Source organism: Antedon mediterranea, chromosome 2 (genome assembly GCF_964355755.1).
Source record: "Antedon mediterranea chromosome 2, ecAntMedi1.1, whole genome shotgun sequence".
Lineage (NCBI taxonomy): Eukaryota > Metazoa > Echinodermata > Crinoidea > Comatulida > Antedonidae > Antedon > Antedon mediterranea.
Window position 1 is genome coordinate 6,851,473 of NC_092671.1, and position 21,125 is coordinate 6,872,597.

General features: G+C 35.3%; 2 protein-coding genes and 2 long non-coding RNA genes across 4 annotated transcripts; 3 read left to right on the forward strand and 1 right to left on the reverse strand.

Moving 5' to 3' along the window:
• Window positions 1-231: 231 nt before the first annotated feature.
• LOC140039227 (E3 ubiquitin-protein ligase TRIM56-like) lies at window positions 232-11,027 on the forward strand. Its single transcript, XM_072084826.1, has 3 exons — window positions 232-411; window positions 8,500-9,591; window positions 10,752-11,027. The coding sequence occupies exons 1-3, from the start codon at window positions 232-234 to the stop codon at window positions 11,025-11,027; spliced, it is 1,548 nt and encodes a 515-aa protein (XP_071940927.1).
• Window positions 11,028-13,020: 1,993 nt separating this feature from the next.
• On the forward strand, window positions 13,021-14,078 carry LOC140039550 (uncharacterized). Its single transcript, XR_011842526.1, has 2 exons — window positions 13,021-13,280; window positions 13,745-14,078. It is a non-coding gene; the product is annotated as an uncharacterized lncRNA (long non-coding RNA).
• LOC140039549 (uncharacterized) lies at window positions 14,041-15,214 on the reverse strand. The gene is made up of 3 exons (XR_011842525.1): window positions 15,093-15,214; window positions 14,578-14,724; window positions 14,041-14,328 (listed from the first exon to the last, which is right to left on the reverse strand). It is a non-coding gene; the product is annotated as an uncharacterized lncRNA (long non-coding RNA).
• A 299-nt stretch (window positions 15,215-15,513) lies between these two features.
• Window positions 15,514-19,411, forward strand: LOC140039551 (guanidinoacetate N-methyltransferase-like). The gene is made up of 4 exons (XM_072085161.1): window positions 15,514-15,859; window positions 16,261-16,470; window positions 18,036-18,214; window positions 18,831-19,411. Exons 1-4 carry the CDS (start codon window positions 15,676-15,678, stop codon window positions 18,969-18,971), a joined length of 714 nt encoding a protein of 237 aa, XP_071941262.1. The 5' UTR covers window positions 15,514-15,675; the 3' UTR covers window positions 18,972-19,411.
• The last annotated feature ends 1,714 nt before the right edge of the window (window positions 19,412-21,125 follow it).

A 21,125-nucleotide genomic window follows, 5' to 3' on the forward strand; every position in this document is an offset into this window, starting at 1 on the left:
AAATTAGAGATCTCAATGAGATCCAAATTGACAATTGCCGCAAAATCCTCACTGAGTTTGACGTTGAAATTCACTCTAGAACTAAGAAGTTGAAAAGAGAACTTCCTGCATCCTAGTTTCAAAACAAATTCAGGATTATCGCCAATGACTGCCGTAAACAATCAACGGTAATGGCCCGAAGGGAACATCACAAATTTGGTCTACCATGCAGACTTGGTCATTTCAACACAAATGACTCTACCTTCGGATGACTTCAGGGCTTTTAGGAAACCCTGCAGAAGGTTCGTTTGGACATATAACAAGAATCAGAGCAACACCTCTGATTCAGTTGTTGAAATTAATTGTCGACTTTCCGAAGGAGAGAAAAAACTTCCTTCCCGAGGACTTAAATTCTGCCCAAAACCAAGGCAGGTCGGCGCACAACAACTATCTTTGGATATAGAGTCTTTTTCTAGAAGATTACGATTACGTGATTATTTTGCTGATTAAGGCAGCAGCACCACGCAAAACGAAGGCAACGTTAACAAATTTAAACCAAAAAGTTCCTGGAATCCACCTAAAAATCTTTGTCCAGCTTTAGAAACATTTTATCCAGGCTATTGAGGAGGATGTACAAAACTACGTCCCGAGTCCAGATAAACGTGACAATCTCAAAACAAGAGAGGCAGGCCATTGCCAAATTGCGTCAGCGTAATGATATCATCATTAAACCCGCTGATAAAGGTTCTGCCACTGTTGCTATGGACATCAAATTTTATTAAGAGGAATCCTTAAGACAGCTTCATTATATATCATAAACTCACAACGGAACCCACCCCGGAAATTGCGGATAAGGTGGCAAAATCTGTTTCTGTGATGGTAAAAAAAAACACTTCATCGATCCTAAGATTTACAGTTACCAAATCCACTAGTAGCGTTGATTTTGTGGACACTATAGTGACCATAGAAAATGGTACTCTCAAAACTGACCTATTCCGTAAATCCACTGATAAAAATATGTACCTGCTCCCTAGCAGTTGTCATCCCCAACATTGTACTAAAAACATACCGAACAGTAAAGCATTACCTATCAGACGTATCTGTTCTTCAGATTTAGATTTTCAGAATCGTACCGAAGAACTAACCGGACATCTCCGGAGTAGAAATTACAAACCTATCAACCTAGGTTGCCTCCATTACGGGGCTATTCATTTATTGAGAAACATATGCCCATTCTAAAGTCCACAGAACGTCTCAGGACTGTTTTTCCGGAACCACCCATTATTGCATTTCGTAGACCTCCCAACCTTCGTGATATATTAGTCAGATCCAAATGTAAGAGTGAAATTAACTCTCATGACAGTCAAAATTTGGGCAGTCACCTTTGCGGCAAATCTTGCAAAACTTGTTCATTGGTTGATTCTACTGAAAAATTTAAGAGTAACCAAACTGGCCGCATTTTTCGGATAAGACAATCAATTAATTGTCTAACCAAAAACGTCATTTATCTCAATATTTGTGGCAAACAGTACGTCGGAGAAACAAAAAACACTCTCCGTATGAGAATGACACAACACAGATCAGCTATCAACACATTAAAGCTTGTTCAACCTGTAGCCGAACATTTTAATTCATCTGGTCACTCGATAACAAATTTCAGAGTTATTGCAATATTCCATGTGTCAAATGGAGCGACAAAACTTGCAAAGACAAGGAAAACCACTGGGAATTACAACTTAAAACCACAAAACCTTTTGTACTTAACATTAGAAACATACTCCCAGGTTGGTAAAATTATTCTATTGTCTACCTAAATTTAAGTTTCAATATTAACCACCATTTAAGCTGTTTTTAATCGCGTGGACGCGACTCTATAGTTCACTATGTCGGCGGTCGGTCGGTCTGTCTGTCGGTCCGGTATCACTATGCGTTTTAGCACGCGACTTATGGCTGTTGGCCATGTTTAGTTCCATTCCAAAATTGTTTATACTGTATCTCTACCAAGCTACCTTCTTTGTTTTCTACTTTTATTCAGACTCCACCCTGTCTCCTTTTGTTGTATTTCTTTTATTCCTGTCCACCCAGGCAGCACTTGCCAGCTCTTATCCTTCACTTGCAATGATGAAGGGCTAGTGTTGCCCGAAAGCTCTGCTAACGTTTCTGGCTGTTTTACTTTATCCTTTTGATTTAGCTTTTCACTTTTTTTTTGTATCTCCATTGAGATTCAGCCACTGATACCCACAGCATTGTCATTTTTCAGTTATTTGCCTTTGGATTTATATATATAAATATATATAGAGGATTAAGATTATAATAAACAGCATTTAAAATTACCAACTATTAATTAATCAAATCACTTTGCATTAAGTTACTACAATCCTGAATTTGATTAAGGTGATTACTAAGCTTTCTCTTAAAATAGGTTGCAAGAGTTACAGACGAATGTATCTTTGACATTCAAAGGCAAGGAATTCCAGATCCTCACAATTCTTCGCAGGAATGCTAAATTTACTCGAATCCGTACTTGTTTATATTTGGCTTATATAAGTTTGAAGTGAAACTCTTAAACTATTTTTCCCTTTAAAATGGTAATGGTCATTTTATCGTCATTGATGTGATATATTTTCAATTGTTTTGTGTTAGTTCGGTTAAAAGTTAAACTTTATTCAATTAAATATGTTGTTTTGGGTGGGTTTTTTTTGCTGGTGGTGGTATCTACAATATCTAAGGTAAGCTATATACTTGGGGTAAATGGGGAAACTTTAGAGGGGTCTGCCAGTGCCAAGGCAGTGTACAGATAGTCTGTTATAGGTCATTTGGTATTGCTTACAATGTGCTAAATCGTAATTATAACATTGGTTGCTGGTGGTATCTACAAGATCTAAGCTAGGCCAGTTGGGGAATGGAGTCTCTAGTTGAACTTTAGAGGGGTCTGCCAGGGCCAAGGCAGTGTACAGATAGTTTGTAATAGGTCATTTGGTGATTGCTTACAATGTGCTAAATCATATAACATTGGTTGCTGGTGGTATCTACAATATCTAAGCTGGGCTAGTTGGGGAAAGAGGGGTCTCTAGTCTAACTTTAGAGGGGTCTGCCAGGGCCAGGGCAGTGTTCAGATAGTCTGTAATAGGTCATTTGGTATTGCTTACAATGTGCTAAATCATATAACATTGGTTGCTGGTGGTATCTACAATATCTAAGCTGGGTTAGTTGGGGGAAGGGGGGCCTCTAGTCTAACTTTAGGGTGTCTGGCACTTGCGGTGCAGCAGACAATTAGTCTGTTGTTATCCATTTAGTATTGTATGAACACAACTTGTTCGTTTGGAATTGATTTTGAGTGGTACCTCACTCATCTATGCTAACCCCATTTTAGGCCCTCCCTCGGGGGGTCTGGCGGGCCTTTTGCAGCAGAGAAAAAGTCTGTCGTTTGTGATACTGTTATAAGGATGCCAATGGGCATCCCATGGTGGTAAAATTAGGTGGTATCTCTCTCATCTAACCTGTGCCGATTTTTTAGCACGTTTCGGGGTCCCCCCGGTCTAGACGCAGCAGAGGGTACCCGGCAGACTCCCATTTTCATTCACTTCAAGTGACCCCCAACACACTCAAATAGTCAGATATTGGTACCTAGCTCATCTAACCAAATGTCTCTGGGCTGCCGGTAATATCTTTTTTACCGTACTAGAAATTATATTACTTCAGTAGAGTTATTGTAGTTTTCAAAGATATTTCTATTTCTGAATAATTAATTTCTGGCAAAAATTCTCAACAAGTTTACAAAAAGCTGAACGTGCATTAGAGCCCGTTAATGATTAGCATTATCATTTTGTCGTGGTAATAGAGAACGACACGTGATGCGTAATTTTTCTTTTTGTTCATAACATTAACAATTTAAAATAGATTAAATAGGCCTACATAATGATGTATTGTCACTTGAAACACAAAAAAATGAAGGTAAAAATATTCTAAATTTAAATTGGCCATATTAAAGTAATATGGTACTTTAAGTCGAAAATTCGAGCCAAAAACAACAATTTTACGTACTTAACAGCTAAATTAATTTGATTACATTTCGTCTGGAAATCGTCACGAGCGAAAGTAAACAAAGATTTCAAACCATGAGTAAACATTATGCATGATGCTAATTAGGATTGTTTACAACTCGTCACGGTTGAGAAGGTGTTTTCACACAGATCGCGAGGAAGTTTTATGAACATGCATACCGAGTAGCCAAATAAGCTCGTTGCATTATGAGATATGTTTTGATCGAAAACTTTGACTGGAAGTCAAAGTTATTTTTTGAACCAAAAAACATCTGTATTTCAGTAAAATGATTTTTTTTGGACTAATTTTTGGTGAAAGTTAATAACTATTATGATACTTCAAAATGACCCACTTTTTTTCGAAATCTATTTTTTTTTTTTTTTGGAATTTGACAAAGGGACAATACATCTTTAAGTAGAGCTGAAAATGTTTTTTCATTCTTCCTTGAGTCGGATGTTTTGCCAACTATAGCAGTAGTAATAATAATATGCTTGCTTGATTAAATATGCATTGTACTTATGCTTAATATAGTTAAAGGGGTATATTTTAGCTTACTAATTAAATAAATGTAGATCAATATTGTTGTATATCAATATAGAATACATTTCAATTAAATAATAGAATGCTTCAAATATTAGTAACGAACAATTTAAAATAGATTAAATAAATAATATTAAGTACCAAATTGAGTCGGATGTGTTGTCAACTATGGAAGTAGTACAAATATACTTACTTGATTAAATAATTGTACTGTATGGTTAATAATTAGTTAAAGTGGTATATTCACATTTCTGGAATATGGCGTTATGGATATATTCCATGTAAAAGAATAATTCTGACAATCCACGGCAGATATTTCTCACAAGATGGTTGGATGATTAGTGATTCATTGCTTTTTCCAAACGATTTATATTCAGACACGGACTGTAAAGTTTTAAACATGATAGCATCGAAATTGCTGATGAAGCTAGCGGAAAGCAATCTCATATCCCTCCCCCGCCCCAAATCGAAAGAAAAAATGTTTTATTATAGTAATTTAAAGTCAGTAAAATTCCTATCTGATCACATTATGAAAAATCCCATCACAACTTTTTAAGTGCCTTATTTTACGATTTTTTCGACAAAAAAATGCTTCAAATTTACATAAAAGTTTGTGAAAAAAAAGATTTTCGTTCTGCTCATCTATTTATTAATCCATGGTTGTGCTTTACCGCTGACGAAAAATATGTGAGGTTATCAAAGTATAGGCTTATAGGTTTATATTTTATAATAAACATAATTCTAAATCCTGTCCTAAAGCACTATAGGTTAATAACATGGAGTAAAGTAAATATAATATTATTTACTCCATGTTAATAACCTATTAATCATTTCATGTGATATTGGTCGCTTATTTTTCCAATCCGCACTCATAATTATGTCACCTCTATGATATTACCAAAATGTGGTTATCGTGACGTCATTTTGGAAATGTAATTCCAATAGCATGCCACGTTTTTTTTCTCAACACGTGGTACTTGGAAATTCCTGTATTCACTGGATATAATATACCGACCGAAATTGTGAAACCCCATCGTATTCTAAATGTGAGTATCATTAGAGCATTATTTAAGTTTACCTCTATATTATTAATTGTTTATTAATTTTATTTAATTTATTTAGTTTATACCATATAGAACCACGATAGGGTCATATTATGTTACAATTATTACAAGTAGGCTTACTTAGCCCTTAGGCATGTGACAAGCCGTGTCTGTAACACGTAAGCTTGAGGGACTCAAACTGAATGTAGGCCTATACTCGTTGACTTGTTCCTGAAAACGCCTGCTGTCTGTCTAATTAAGCAAAAATAAATCAAAATTATCAAGAATGCCACCTCAACAATACGGTAATAATAATAAATTCACTCAATATTAAAATGACGCATAATAAATTTAGCTTTAGGCCTATTGGTCGCTACTTTTTTTTTATTTTGTTTCAGTAAAAACATACTTAATTAATTATCAAATAATGCATTCTATATTATTTCAATGTATTGGTGATTTTTCCGAATTACATTACATAATAGAAGACGACCTGCATTAATTTAAAACTTTTCTTTATGTTATTTCTATTATTCTACATAATACAGATCAAAATTCTGTTTCGTTATCAAATCTCTCCTTAATCAACTTGTTAATTCATTTTCTTTTTTTTTCAATAACTAATGGAGGATGGACACACATACATTGCTATTCTTAATATTTTTTATAAATTTGTATAGTAGCGCCTCGATTCATTTTATAGACCAGACCTATTTCATTAAAAAAAAAAACTATGCTTATAAGTGTACTTTCTTCTCCATGTTGTTATGCACTGTTGTACCATGAAGGTAGCTGCTCCATGGTTGTACTTTGTACTGTTATATAGGCTAAATTAAATCAACAAGTAGAGTAGACTGTATTTTGTTACGAATAACCCGCAGGGTAACGATGTTTACAACAGAGGACGTTTTATCATTGTTTAATAAGTGATAGACCTACTTACTGTATTATATCATACACGGTTATCAAGGCCATCTCGTTTTGAAATTGTGCGGTCTGATTTAAGTTAGTAGATTTAAAAAAACTAGATGGTACGCTCGCTTCGCTCGCGTACCATCTAGGTCGTGCCCACAGATGGTTCTCGAATACATAATAATTTCAGCGTTAAAAAACTGGCGATTTCAAATGTACGTACCGCAGGACAATAATACATGTCGTGTACAGGAACGAATAAATAGACACTGTGATTTATGTACTCAACTAAAATTATCACCCTATTACTTCCGAAAGAGAAACTTTTCACAAAATAGGACCAATTGTTTAAGTCAAATTTAAACAAACTTAATTTGTGTTTTGTATGTAACATAGGGTTGGGGGATGGGGAAGAGGATGGGTGCAAAGAGGAACAATGTTAAAATATATTCTTTATCCATTTAGTAACGAAATATTAATTGCTTTCATGTTTTACAAATAATATACCACTAAACACAGTAAAACATTGCGATGTAATACTTTGTTGAAACTATCACCGTCCTAGTCGATTGAAATAGTACAGCACATGTAACGATACATCACTACGACGTGTATATGTTTATAATATAATGTAAAACAATTTGTGAAAACCACCTCTACTCGGGGAAAATCATAAATTCGATTTAATCGTCAATAAATATTAAATTATCTAACTCAACTTAATTAGTAGGCCTAATGGTTTTCAATTGTTTCTTAGAGCCAATTCATACTTAAGTTGGTTTCTACCCTACCCACCAAAGTTGTTCTGCGTTTAGGGCATGTGATGTACCGTAGGCCTATTCTCTACTGGTTTTACAACGCTACTCATGCTAGTGAGGGAAAGGTGATGATGTGGGTGGTTTAACTGCAATAATAAAGATTTGTACATAATATACGGCGAGTGAAAACGCTAGCTCATTATCCGTTTAAAAAAAAATTATATCCAACCTCTGCAGCACAGATTGAAAACAAAAATGGATCGAATTTCGAGTATACAGTGCTGTACTTGCCTTTACGACGCCTGAGGGAATAGACACTTGTGAAACAGAGATTGGAATGTTCCATTCATCGCAAATCAATACATTTGTATAATCGTATATTAAATCTATCAAAATAGTATTTTTTTAAGAAAATCGGACTCTAGCTGTTCAACCAGTTTTCAGCTATTAAAAACAATTATCGTAGGAAGAGATAGGAAAATGCGAAGCCTCCTCGTATTTTTGTGGCGGGTATTTTTCAAGATGGACATCCATTAGACAGTGTATACCACGATCGGAAAACACCCCTATTTGGGGCAAATCGTTGAACCTAAATTCGTTTTAATCGTCAATAACTAATTACCTAACTCAATTTAATTAGTAAACAGGGTTACATCAGATGGTTAAAATCAGTACCGAAAGTATGAACCAACTTTATATACCATCGAGTAGAAATTCTAGAAATAAACCGAGATTTACCGAATTTTGCCCTTACGTAAATTTATATATAGATATAAATTAATATAACTTTGTGATCCGCGCAAATGCAACGTAACATTAATTATACGTACGGTATATAAATACGTCGGCCAAAATTGAAGTTCATGTTATCCTACGACCTGGAAAAAATAAAATAGAAATTCGTCGTTAATTAATCGAAATGACTGGAATCGTGTAGGGCATAAAACAAATACATGTAATCGGCAACCCGTTTTTTTTGCGAAAATGATGGAAAAGACACAGAATGGCCCGAATCGTGCTCTATCATTGTTTTGTAAATCAGAAAGCAGCATACTAGCTTGGATACAAAAAAAAAAAAAAAAAAAATAGAAAGCACACATAGGTCACGTCATATGTGGATCGACTCATATCTGTAGTGATTGATTGATTGATTTATTGATTGATTGATTAATCGTTTCTATAGTTGTTCTGTTATTGGGTATTATTTTCCATTGTTTTTCTAGATGGAAACACAAATGAGTGAGTTCTTTCAAGACGTAAATAAAGATTTCTTGACCTGCTCCATATGTAAAGAAGTCTTCAACCACCCAAAGCAACTGAAGTGCATGCACAACTTCTGTCAAGATTGTTTAAAGCCTCTATTGCAGAAGGGAACTCCATCCAAGATTAAGTGTCCACTATGTCGCGAAGAAATCGAGTTGTTAGTTGACTCGGTTTCAGCGCTAGAAGATAATGTGTTTCTCAGAAATTCATGTGAAGTGTTTATGACTGCTCACCTCGACACAGCTGATGTTTTGTGCTCGTTTTGCTCCAATGTGTTAGAGGAAACAAACACTTCCCGCTGCATTGAATGTGCTGACAACCTCTGTGCAACATGTGCAGGAACTCATAAGTTAACACGTATAACACGCAATCACCAGGTTATCCAAATATCAGAGGTTGGAAAAGAAAACCTTGTGAAGATGTCGAGAGAAGGAAGTACCAAGACACCATGTCAGAAACATCCAAGTAATCATTTGGAATTTTTCTGCCAAACATGTCAAGTTCCCGTATGTTTTGCGTGTACTGTTGTAGATCATGGGCATAAAAATGGCCACGATCTGAAAGATCTACATGATGCCCCGACCATCAAAACCTTCAAAGACCAGATAATTGAGCACATTCGTCAACTCACAGAAGTAACAGAAACATTCAAAGAACACATTACCTTTGCAGATAATGCTGAAGAACGTCTCATCTTGAGTCTTGAAACGACAAAGAAAGATATTAAAGATTCTTCAAAAGCTCTTATTGCAGAGATAGCAGCTTATACAAATAGATTGATTACGAAAGTTGATAAAAGAGCTGAAACTATCCAGAAAACAATTGAACATCACCGAGATGCTGCTGAAGTCAAAATTCAAAGCTGCAATAGCATCAATCAGTTTGCTTTAAATATATGCAAGCATGGACTTAATGCTGAGATAATGTCATCTGCTAAAGACCTACTGAAGAGGATGGACGATCTGCAAGAGGACTTAGATGACATTGGCACTGGCGAATTAAAATTCATACCAGAACCGAAGTTTAGACTTGGAAACGTACAAGAATGCAAGGTAGGTATACAGTTTAAAGCTAAGGTACAGGCATGAATTTTAAATATAATATTTGGTTAATTATACATAAATCAAATATTTGTAACAGAAATCGAGACGAAAAAACATGAATTTCCCTTAATATGGTCAAATACAAAATTTGGGAAAATTCTTCCATAAAAAACAGAAAGACTTTTTTTCAGTAGTTAGGTAGTTAACCTAATGTAATAACATGTCTGGTGACCCCCCAGACGGTGAAAAAAGATGGTGGATATACAGTGGATAATTTTTGCTATAGCATGAAAATAAAAAGCTGAAGTTGAATAAAAATATCAGAAATGTAATATTCAAGTTATATTACCTATATTTAGTCATCTGATAACATTTTTTACCACACCGTTTAATTTTCATAGCTTTTTAAAATGCCTCTCTATTTACAAAATTTGTGTACAAAAGAATAGAGATTTTACTGTGTAATTTGAACTATCCCCCCACTTATAAGAAAGTGCTTATTTTCAACAAGCTTGTGTAACACAAATAAAATCCCAAAAATTATGAAACATAGGGGAAACTATAGATCGATAATTATTGGAATGTATGATCAATAGAAATTTTTTGCCTGCACCTGGCCTTTAAATGCATATTTTAAAGGTTCGCATAGCAAATAAACACGCAGGTAAAGTTAGTTAGTTTCCAACTAGATATAAAGGTTGCCTGAGACGTCTTGAATTTTCTCCACAAAAAGACGGTTGTTGCATAAACACCAAAATGTCGAGACACACACAACCTTAATTTCACCAGAAGGAAGTTACTTGGAATTGACATTGACAAAACATTAGTTGGGTGGTTGGAACATATTATAAAGGTAAAATTGTTAAATCGGTTTCATCGATGTTGGTTGTGAACTGAATAAAATTTTAAAAAATAAAAAGAAAGGGAAAATATAATACATAAAACAAACACGGAAAGATACGCACGTGTAACATAAAAAAAGAAGAAACACAAGGTACAACATTTTGACAAACCAAAATACAGAAAGAATAACCCTCTCTGTTACACACGCTATTCTTTCCCGCGTTTTGTTCTTTCTGTTTTTGTGCTTTGACTTTGTGTACGATTTTCATTGCAGAAACGATTTTGTTCTTTTACGTTCTTTTTTATTTCATAATGCAAAAAAACAGGAACACAAGGAGTACACTTTGTTGGATTATTATACTAAGAAGGAGATGAAGGTTGGTGACGCCGTAAAACTTGGCCCAGACTTTCCAGTTGGTGATCCATATGACCGTTATAGAGGAAGGCATTCGAACGGCACAATCCAGAAGATCAAAAGAAATGGTCAAACAAAAATGGTCATGGTCATGTTTCAAAATGGATCAACACTAGAATGCAAAATGAACCGGAACGAGAAATGGTTACAGCCTGCAAAGCCATCTGAACTGTATATGGTAATGTAAATTATTTTATTTGATTCTCCGTCTAAATGCATCAGTCTAAATCTCTGTCTACACTATCAAATTTTATTTGACAAAAATGTGATGTGCCCATATATGGACATGATGATGTCATATCATATACCATATTTGGGCACATCACTTTTTGTTTGTCAAACTAGTTTGAAAGTGTAGACATAGCTTTAATTGGAGTACTTTTGACACATGAATTACTAGATTCATCCAGAAGTATAACTTCCTTAATAGGTGTATAACTTATAAACTATCTCTTTATAGCCCATAAGCTTGGTTCCCACTAGAGACGAAACGCAAGAACGGTTGCACTGGACCTGGAATCGTTGATTGTAGAGAGACGGAACGCAATGACGTAACGCAAGACAAGAGAGTTGACCAATGACGATCAGCGATTGTTCGAATAATCTATCGCTTCTGATTTGTCAAATCATTTGCGTTGCGTTACGTCCTTGCGTTGCATTTCTAATTTGATTCAAGCTTTACGTTGCGTTTAACGTCTCTGAGAACCAAGCATAGAGAAAGGAACACCATTTTTATTCTATACTCTTGTACGATAATTGTGTTTAAAAATGACATGTAGGCCTACTTTCTTTTTACACCAATGTTCTTACATTCACCAGAATCGATTAAAATGGTATGCTGATAAAGTGATGAAGGTTGGTGACCGTGTTCATCGAGGCGTTCATTGGCCATCTGGATATGACAGTTACGATAATTATGGAAAATCGGGAGAAATCACAGATATTAAGCGGGATTCTTGTCAAACAAAAGTTGTTGTTAACTTTAATTGTTGTCAAAAAAATGATGCCCCTCCTTTAAAATTGTCACGAAGCAATGACAATTATAAATTTTCAATGTATGAAGGTTGTTACTCGCTTTTACCCTTGCAACCAATTTTTTGGAGTGAATGGCTTGACATTTAAATGTTAAAAAGGTAATGTCTTGTAAGTTGCTTACAGTAGTAAGTGTTAAAATGTAAAATTGTTATCTGGATCTAATCAAGCTTGGGCATAAATAACTATATGGAGTGTCTGCTTAAAGTAGAATTAGACGCGCCAAAGTTCGAGTCATTGAGTCGTTGATCATTGAGGCGTTGATTCGCTTTCAAGAGATTTTCATCGTTTTTTCAAAGTTTTCGGAAGTTATTGCTATATAGTTAATTTAGTGTGTTGCTCTTTTTGCAAGAAGTTCAATTCCAAAATTAGTGTATATGAATATCGTTTATCAAATGAATGATATATATATTTTTAATTGACTGATAATTAGATTATTGCAATGTTGTGTGCTCTTTGTAACAAAAATATAGAAAATCTTCAGGTTAGGTCTCATCCTCCTGTTTGTTCAGTGTATTTACTACGGCACTGATATTACAGAGATTGTCTTCAAAATAGCAAATGATGTATATAGCTAGGGTCATAGTATCATTATACCGGTAAAAGAAGCCATGCTTTATATATGTTTTTTTGATTAGTTTTTAGTGATATAATTAGACCTATAAGAAATATGCTAGTAGCAGTAGTCATGCATGCGTTAAATGTATTATCAAAGTAAAATAAACGACATTTTGCTTTTAATATTCTCAATTGGTGTTATTTTTCAACTGCGAGAACTATTTTGCCGTAAGCCCCTACTGACAACACTTAAAGAATTAATTGTGAGTCTTGAAAAACTAAAACCGACAAGACAAACAAGTTTAATAAGTACAAATGTAGACCAAAATACCATACCGTACTTTTTATAACTTATTAATTTTAGCAGGTAATTTAATGCAGTACACGTTTCGTGACAAAAAATATCTACTACGCCCTCTTTGTTAAAGATGTATTGTCCCCCTGAAAACATTTTTTTTTTAAATATTTTTGTTGAATAGGCCATTTTAATTGCACATAAAAGTTATTCACTTTGAACTGAAATTGGATCGAAAAAAAAAATGTTTTACTCGAGAAAATCGTAATTTAATGCAAAAATTAACCAACCGGAAGCTATTTGTCTGGAAGACAAACGTGTTCCGGTTTAATTTAACCCTTGACCTGAGTTAGCTCATAAATATTCATATTGTATGGATACATCTTGTGGATGATGGTTCTCTCAACAAACAGCCAACAACGCGACGATAGCAATGCATAGAGAGAGTCGAGTAGTGACGCGAGACGATCTTGAAGAAAACACGAAAACTATAGCTAGCAGAATACTAAGTAGAACTGCAGTTGGTAACTTTGATGTTGAATCTTATTCATTTAGGTGAGTTTTTGCTTCGCTAGCAGGAGAGGCCTAGCTAGGCCTAGGCCCTAGGCCCGAGTTTTCTGCTACTGTACTAGTCTACTACATACTAGTAGTACTAACTAGCACAACCACATGGCAGGCAGTCTCGAGTAGCCTTACTGCTGCCTCTTGTTTCTATAAGTAGAGGTAGTAGGCCTAGGCTAGGCAGTACACTACTAGCTAGGGCTAGACCACCACCAGGAGGGATGTATTTTTGTTTTATAATTTTGTTTGGCATCCTGATAAATTGGTTTAATTTGTTAGGATTTCAACTATCTATTCTGCAGAGAAAATTACCAAATAAATCTAAATATTGTTTTGAATGTTTACTGTACAGTATTTTAAAAATATTTTCTGCATCAAATGCAATAGGTTCAAATCAACATTTGCACAATTAACCATTTTATGCAGATATTTGACACAATTTTCTTCTTTTTTTTCAGGTATTAACATTGATTGAACAATAAGAGCAAGTGAAGTAGTGAGAAACACAAAATGTATCGTACAGTGGCAACAATCACAATTTATTGAAACATTTCTTACTATTAAAATGACACTTTGTAATGGATATGACCGATCTTAGAAGACTATAGCTGCCGTAATTACTGCCACAATCAACACATTGATATTAGTAGACAAATTGACACAAAAAACAATACAGGAATTCAATAAGATATATTGTAACTGTATATAGGCCTATATATATTTTTTATTAACTCCTTTTGCAATGTAATATTTACAGTAACATTATGAAGTGTAAGTAAAATTGAAGAATTTATTCTGTGTACTGTTGTAGTAGTATTTTTTATTTATTGAATGTTATGTTTACAAAATAATATACTGTACAAATATTATTGCTTTATAAAAAAAATTATACAACATTTTACAAGCTGAACAGGAACATATTGGCCGAATGCAGCATCACAAATATTTTTCTTGCAATATCCAATCATATACAGAGTCTATCATCAGTTGTCTTTATGAAGTACAAATGTGACCTCTGTTCCAGTCTTCATCAGCTCAACGTCTTTAAATAAAAATGTTTAAATAATGATGTATAAATAAGTTAAATATTTCACAAAATCTAAAGTTTTTAATTTCGGCAAAGTACGAAAACCTGGAATTTGGTATTTATAAATAGGTCTAGATCATGCACATTTAGTGCAAAATGTGGGCTAGTGAAATTGCTTGCTTTGACAAATAAGTACACTAACTTTCTATGGTAAAACACATTACAACTAAGACTTAATAAAGAAAAAACAAATATTTGACTTACTACAGACAGTACAGAGTTACATGGTAAAGAACAGTAGTTTGTGTGGTAAAATGGCTAAGCTGGCTTTTCCCCTCTGTCTACTTGTACAGTGCTGCTGGAGGAAGGTTCTCAACTTCAGGCTTGTAAGTTGTATTGTAACCATTTTCCCTGAAAAAATGTTTGTTTTATTTTTATCATAAAAACTAGTTAAACAAGATTCAACTGTAAATTATGTATATGGTACAGCAGGCTGGCTGTATTTTCGGATTGATGGCCTAGCCTAGGCCAGTCTATGAAGAGTACAATGTATAGGGCCTAGCTGGGCATTTTCTGCAGAGACCCGATTGTCCCAGCAGCCTGCCTCCTCTACTACTACTACTACTAGCCTAGGCCTAATGCATGTATTATTCTAGGCCTAGCCCTGAAAAAATCCCAGGCTAAGTTAATTAATTACCTTCCTGTTATTACAAACGTCTGTCTAGTTTGCGTTATATATATAATTATTATATTTAAAATAACCGTCTAGGCCTACTTACCGACAAATTAACAGCTTAGCTTTACATACGATCAGGGGAAACCCCCAGTCGAGTCGCGTCGATCTCTGTGGGTGTTGTACACAACGTGCATCATCCATGTTTGTTAGATCAGATCCCAGCTGTGTCGATGCTCATTAACATATCATGCATATTTATGAGTTAGCTCTATCGGCCTAAATTTTGAGCTGACAAGTTGGGAAAATTGATTAACTTATTTTGCTTTTTTCTTAGCGAAATTAATAATTTTTTTCGGATTTTTTTTCGGCGAAAGTGAACAACTTTATTATAGCTACAATATGGTCTATTCAAAATTTGATTTAATTGATCTTCATTTTTCATGTTTTGGGGGACAATACAACTTTAAGCAAACTTTTTATTCTGGAGGCCTCTTTTGGTTTATACCACCGCACACACACAACAAACACACGACACGCGATAAAACCGGTAAGGTCGATCAAAGTACACAGCTAGGCCTAGCTTGACTAAATACAAAATACACAAAACAAACGTTGTAACTGTACTGTACTGCTACTACTACTAGTAGGTAATTAACTCTGGGTTTAGCGAAGTTGAAGGTATTAAAATGAGCTCAGTTGAAGAAGCAACAATATTTACGGATGGAGAAAATTGCAAGCCCGCATGGTCGGAAGCCATGGCATGCTTCAGTGGAAGCGGGAATACACACCTTGAAATCATGGGAAAACCTGTAATGGAGCGATGGGAAACAGATTTTATGCACAAACTAGCCGACATCGCTAGCTCTAAAGGTAAGCCTAAGAATTATTATTTGGATTTTTCATCTTGTTCTAGATCTAGGCCTGGCAGCCCTAATTAGTATTGAAAACCAAATCGTAGTTTAGTAATAACTTAAAGAGTAGGCCAATGCCTAGCTAGCTTGTTTGGACACTGGCCAATTTGAACACGCATATGCCATAATAAATTTATATTTATATACTGAAAACAATGTATACTCATTCTGCATAGGCCTATGCTAAATGTGTATGATTAATATTAAATTGTTTTTGAGGCCTCATTGTTTATATATGATGATCATGTTTAATACTTTAGTTAGAACAACAACATAATTTTAAGGTAAAAATCTCCTTCCATCTGTCCTGCCTGCAGCCTGCCTATAATATTAATAATATGTACACAATGTCTTTTGCAGGTGGAAAGGTTCTTGAAATAGGGTTTGGACTTGCAATAGCAGCGACAAGAGTCGAAGAGCACTCGGTAGATGAACATGTGATCATTGAATGCAATGATGGCGTATTCAAAAACCTGGAAGAGTGGGCTAAAGGTCAACCAAACAAGATCACTCCTTTAAAGGGAATGTGGGAAGATGTTGCTCCAACCTTACCAGATGGCACATTTGATGGTAAATGACACGGTTCCAGTGTGGGATGAGGGAACAATTACTTATGCAGCTGGCGTGACCTTAATATTTGTGAAATTCTGTTCTTTGTGCTGATAGAGTACTTTTTACCACTCTTTGGCACTGCTTTTTTTTATGACATTTTGTTTAGTGGTTCTGTTACAGCTTCTACTACTACCCTCACCCTGCAAGAGCTGCTGGTTTTGTGATGTGTGTGAAATTGTGTATTAATAATTATGTAGGCCTACTGTTACTGCCTTCTAGCTGTTTACCACCCTTTAGCTGCTGGTTTTGTGGCGTGTGTGTGTCTGTTGTTTTACCACTCTGCTAGCTACCTAGTACCTAGCTACTGCTTAAATTGTGACTTGTGAAAAGGTACAGTAATGAGATATATGCTTGTTGGTTGAGACATGGAAACTTCATACCTAATTTATCAATATTATAATACAGTAGTATTGGTAAAATACCATATGGTTGAAACGTGTAGAATTATAATAAAATGATTATTAAATAATATCAATTGTAATTGACGGTAGTACTTACGAATTATATAAGTTAAAGATTTGCATAGCTTATCTATAAGTATAGGCCTATTACATGGTTACACATTTCGATCACTTTCACCATTTGGCATATTAAAAACAATTTTTAAATATTTTGAAATTATAATAAAATACCAGTGATAGGCCTACTGGTGAATGCCCAGCAGAAGGGATAAGATAATTATTTGTGATCACAATTATCATGATGAAGATGATGTGACCAAAGCTGTACCCGAGGTTTAGAATTTTTTAGAGAAACGTAGACTATTAATGTCGATTATTATTACACGAGTCTTCTTTACAATTATGAAAAATAAGATCTGAAATAATATGAATGTAGATAGGCCTACGGCGCGTAGAAAGTTCTATAGCAAAATGTTTGATATACTGAAAACTTGCAACCTAATAAATGAGTCATCCATCATGAGTCACCTGCCTTTTTTAATGGGCCTAACTGTAAAGGTTGAAAGTATTGAGTAGAAAGAAGAATTAGTTTGTGAAACTAAAAGACCTTTGTTGATGATTTTTCCAAGAGAGTTGTTACGAGGTACCTATCTGGTGTTGTTAATTTAAATGTGTGTAAACTGTACTACTTGTTCTTTTGCATGCTGCTAGTTGGGAAAAGTGTTTGATTCGTGAGATTCCATTCTTTTTAATGACTCAAAGTCGATGTTCATAATTTTCTTTGTTGTATATTTTTTATAGGTGTACATACATATTTACATAATAGCTTATTTTACGCCATATAATCCGGCCTTTTCCTTAAGCTTGGTTCCCACTAGCGACGCAACGTAACGCAATCTACGCAACGTAAGAAAATGCCCTTCCGATAATTGTGTTTTTCCCCGCTTGCGTGAAATCAAACCTGTGATGTTTGCAGCACTGTTGCGTCGTTGGTTCCCACGCAATTATTACGCAATACAGCACTTTGCGTCAATACGTCGAAGCTTTGCGTAACGTTGCGTCGCTAGTGGGAACCACGCTTTAGCAATACGCTTATGAAATCATATTTTTTGTTGTATTAAGGTATACTGTATGATACATATCCGTTATCAGAGGAAACGTGGCATACACATCAATTCATGTTTATCAAACAACATGCCTTTCGACTTCTAAAGCCAGGCGGCGTTCTAGCATTCTGCAATTTAACATCATGGGGTGAGCTTTTAAAGACAAAATACACCAATGATGAAAAAATGTTTGAGGTGAGAGAAACTATTTCCCTTTCAAACCTTCTAAATAATTTCGTTAACTTACCAAAAAGGGAGCAAACTCAACTTTAGATATTAACCGATTGGTCGCAATATGCTTCGTCAAGAAATTTGTATTGCAAATGCATTGGATCTAGTTCAGTCGTCATATATACGATATGAGACGTCATTTATTGTGCGTTTAAATTGTCGCCGCCCAATTTTGTCGATTCTAAAGCCTGTTTTCCTGTCGACGTTATTCGATGCTATCGTTAACAATAATCGGCAATCTTCTACGTAAACATTGAAATGTTAACGATTTACAGGAAAAGGTACTCGCTATCGTTATCATTTCAACTTGATCGTTTTCAAACGATCGTCGTTGAACTGTAAACGATCAACGACGATAGCGTCGAATAACGTCGACAGGAAAACAGGCTTAACTAACACTGTTAGCACCTTTCAATATACGCATTTCAACCACTTTTTGGGTTGTCGTCGTTATTATGGTTGTGAAAATCTATTGTAGTGGACGACGACTTGGGATAAATGACGTAATGCATAATTTACATAAATCCTATCGTCACAAAACTCCCGGTCGATCATTTTATTGTCATCCTTTTTATTTCAGGAAACTCAACTACCGCATCTTCTAGAAGCAGGGTTTAAGAAAGACAATATCAGCACCGAACTTGTTCCTATGCAGCCGCCACCAGAATGCCGCTACTATGCTCACAAGTTTATGATAGCGCCTACAGTTATTAAAGCCTAAAGTCGCCTACAGATATTCAATAGATATGCTGAAATATTGTATTCTTTAAGAAACTAATTGGAGGCTTGTAGCAATTGCTTTCAACCATTAACTTGGTGGACACGACGCAACGAGTAACGTACGCACAGTGCAATTCAGTGACCACATCACAAGCGACAGTTTATGATGATCGTACGATGCGCTTACGTACGTTCTTGCGTTGCGTTCAGCAATGATTTGACATCCATTGATCCGTACGAGTTTTCTCATAAGGAACATTGTTTAATATCTTGCAAAACAAATTGTTCAAATTTTTTGTTGAATAAAATTATAAAGTACAGGTTGTATAAAAGAACATACTCACACACATTTCATTTTTTTAAAAGGATGTCTTTTTTAGTAATTGATTTTATCTAAATATCAATCGGAAATAGTATAATTGAATTCGTTATTAAATAAAGGAACAGGTTTATTCAAAGCAGATTGAATGTTTGTATGTCTTGTATACAGAACACGCTTGTTTCTATACTGTACATTGTAAGTAGTAGACGGTGATTAAGCTTGGTTCCCACTAGAACGTAACGCAAGGACGTAAACGCAACGCAAACGTTTTAACCAATGACAAGCGAAGTTATAGACACTTAGCAATCACAAGCGAATAAGCCATCGCTTGTGATTGGTCAATTCATTTGCGTTGCGTTACGTCCTTGTGTTGCGTCGCTAGTGGGAAACACGCTTTAACTTACTTCACTACTGAGCGTAAGTAAAGTACTTTACTTGCGCTTAGTGGACGATTACTAATGCTTGGTTCCCACTAGAACGTAACGCAAGGACGTAAACGCAACGCAAGAGTTTTAACCAATGACAAGCGAAGTTATAGACAGCAGTTAGCAATCACAAGCGAATAAGCCATCGCTTGTGATTGGTCAATTCACTTGCGTTGCGTTACGTCCTTGTGTTGCAATGCGTCGCTAGTGGGAACCACGCTTAAGATAAAAGTTTCAACCACATTAAAGCCAATTTACACAGACGACGAGCGGTAACAATAAGCGGAAAACCGCATATGTTGTCCCCGGTAGAATCTGTATCTACAGTATCCTGAGAGGAAACCTCCTGTCCGCTTCGCGTTGTGTGTAAATGGTCATAAGGAATAACAAAGATTCTATAATTTTGTTACCGTAGGCCTACCACTTGTCTCTGTAAATCTGTCTTTATTCGGCAAATGGCAATTCGGTTAAGGCAGATTTATAATAAACATTTTTTAAATCGGGCGTGGATCCATCTGGATTATGACAAATATCACATAAACCTGTCCCTTGACAGAGTATGATCATGATTAAAGATTAAAGGAAACGAAGTCATTGTATGCTTATATAAATTCTATTAATTAGTGTTCAGGGGGGGTTTTTAGCTGGGCGTTAACGAAGAAGGCGTTTATTGTTTTGGTGTAATGGTATATGGGCCCTATAATCAACCAAATAAATACCCCTAGATAAATATGCAATTCCAACACAATTAATATCGAGAAGTGATAAAATACAGTAAAAAATGCTTGGTAAATTGTAGGTTATATCAATCTGAATTCTACTACAAACAGAATGTGTTGTAATATATTGTGTATGCATGTGACGGGGCGTTTATTCGAGTAAATAAAAAAAGACACCGAGGCGTTTATTCGAGGGGGCGTTTATTCAAAATGATGTTCTACATTGGATAAAAATTAGAAAATACTGTAGTAAGCAATATTTGTTAACAAATATTTCTTACTACCCGTGAACAAAGATATAATGACTAAAATAGGTTTACTTTTAATAATTGTATCCGGGTGGTCGAACGGACCAGCAGAGAGTTGTTTCAAGTCGCGATTGAACATTTTAATTCACCAGTTGTCCTTTTTAACTTTTGTGTGACGACACGGTTGTGTGTATTTCCCTTCTTATCGAGGATGCCCCTGACTTCGATTCGGTTGTCGAGATGTATTTTGTCATGATCTTTTCGGAATTTAATTTCAGTTTCAGAACTTTGAGGTCGTTACGTCCAAAAGTTCATTTTCAGACTGGCAATTCTTTAATTCTCTTCACACAGCATGCATGGTGTTGCAGGGTGTCCGTGAAACGGAGAATTGGACTTTTAATTTTTCTCCGGTCGTGAGTGTGCTTTTATAAAGGTTAATTG

Bases quoted from the DNA above. Each gene is read 5' to 3' on its own strand.
- LOC140039227 (XM_072084826.1), top strand. From the start codon at position 232: ATGACTCTACCTTCGGATGACTTCAGGGCTTTTAGGAAACCCTGCAGA. The intron at 412-8,499 runs GTCGGCGCACAA...TTGTTTTTCTAG, and splicing joins TCTGCCCAAAACCAAGGCAG to ATGGAAACACAAATGAGTGA. The intron at 9,592-10,751 runs GTAGGTATACAG...GCAAAAAAACAG, and splicing joins GAAACGTACAAGAATGCAAG to GAACACAAGGAGTACACTTT.
- LOC140039551 (XM_072085161.1), top strand. From the start codon at position 15,676: ATGAGCTCAGTTGAAGAAGCAACAATATTTACGGATGGAGAAAATTGC. The intron at 16,471-18,035 runs GTAAATGACACG...TGTTGTATTAAG, and splicing joins ACCAGATGGCACATTTGATG to GTATACTGTATGATACATAT. The intron at 18,215-18,830 runs GTGAGAGAAACT...TTTTTATTTCAG, and splicing joins ATGATGAAAAAATGTTTGAG to GAAACTCAACTACCGCATCT.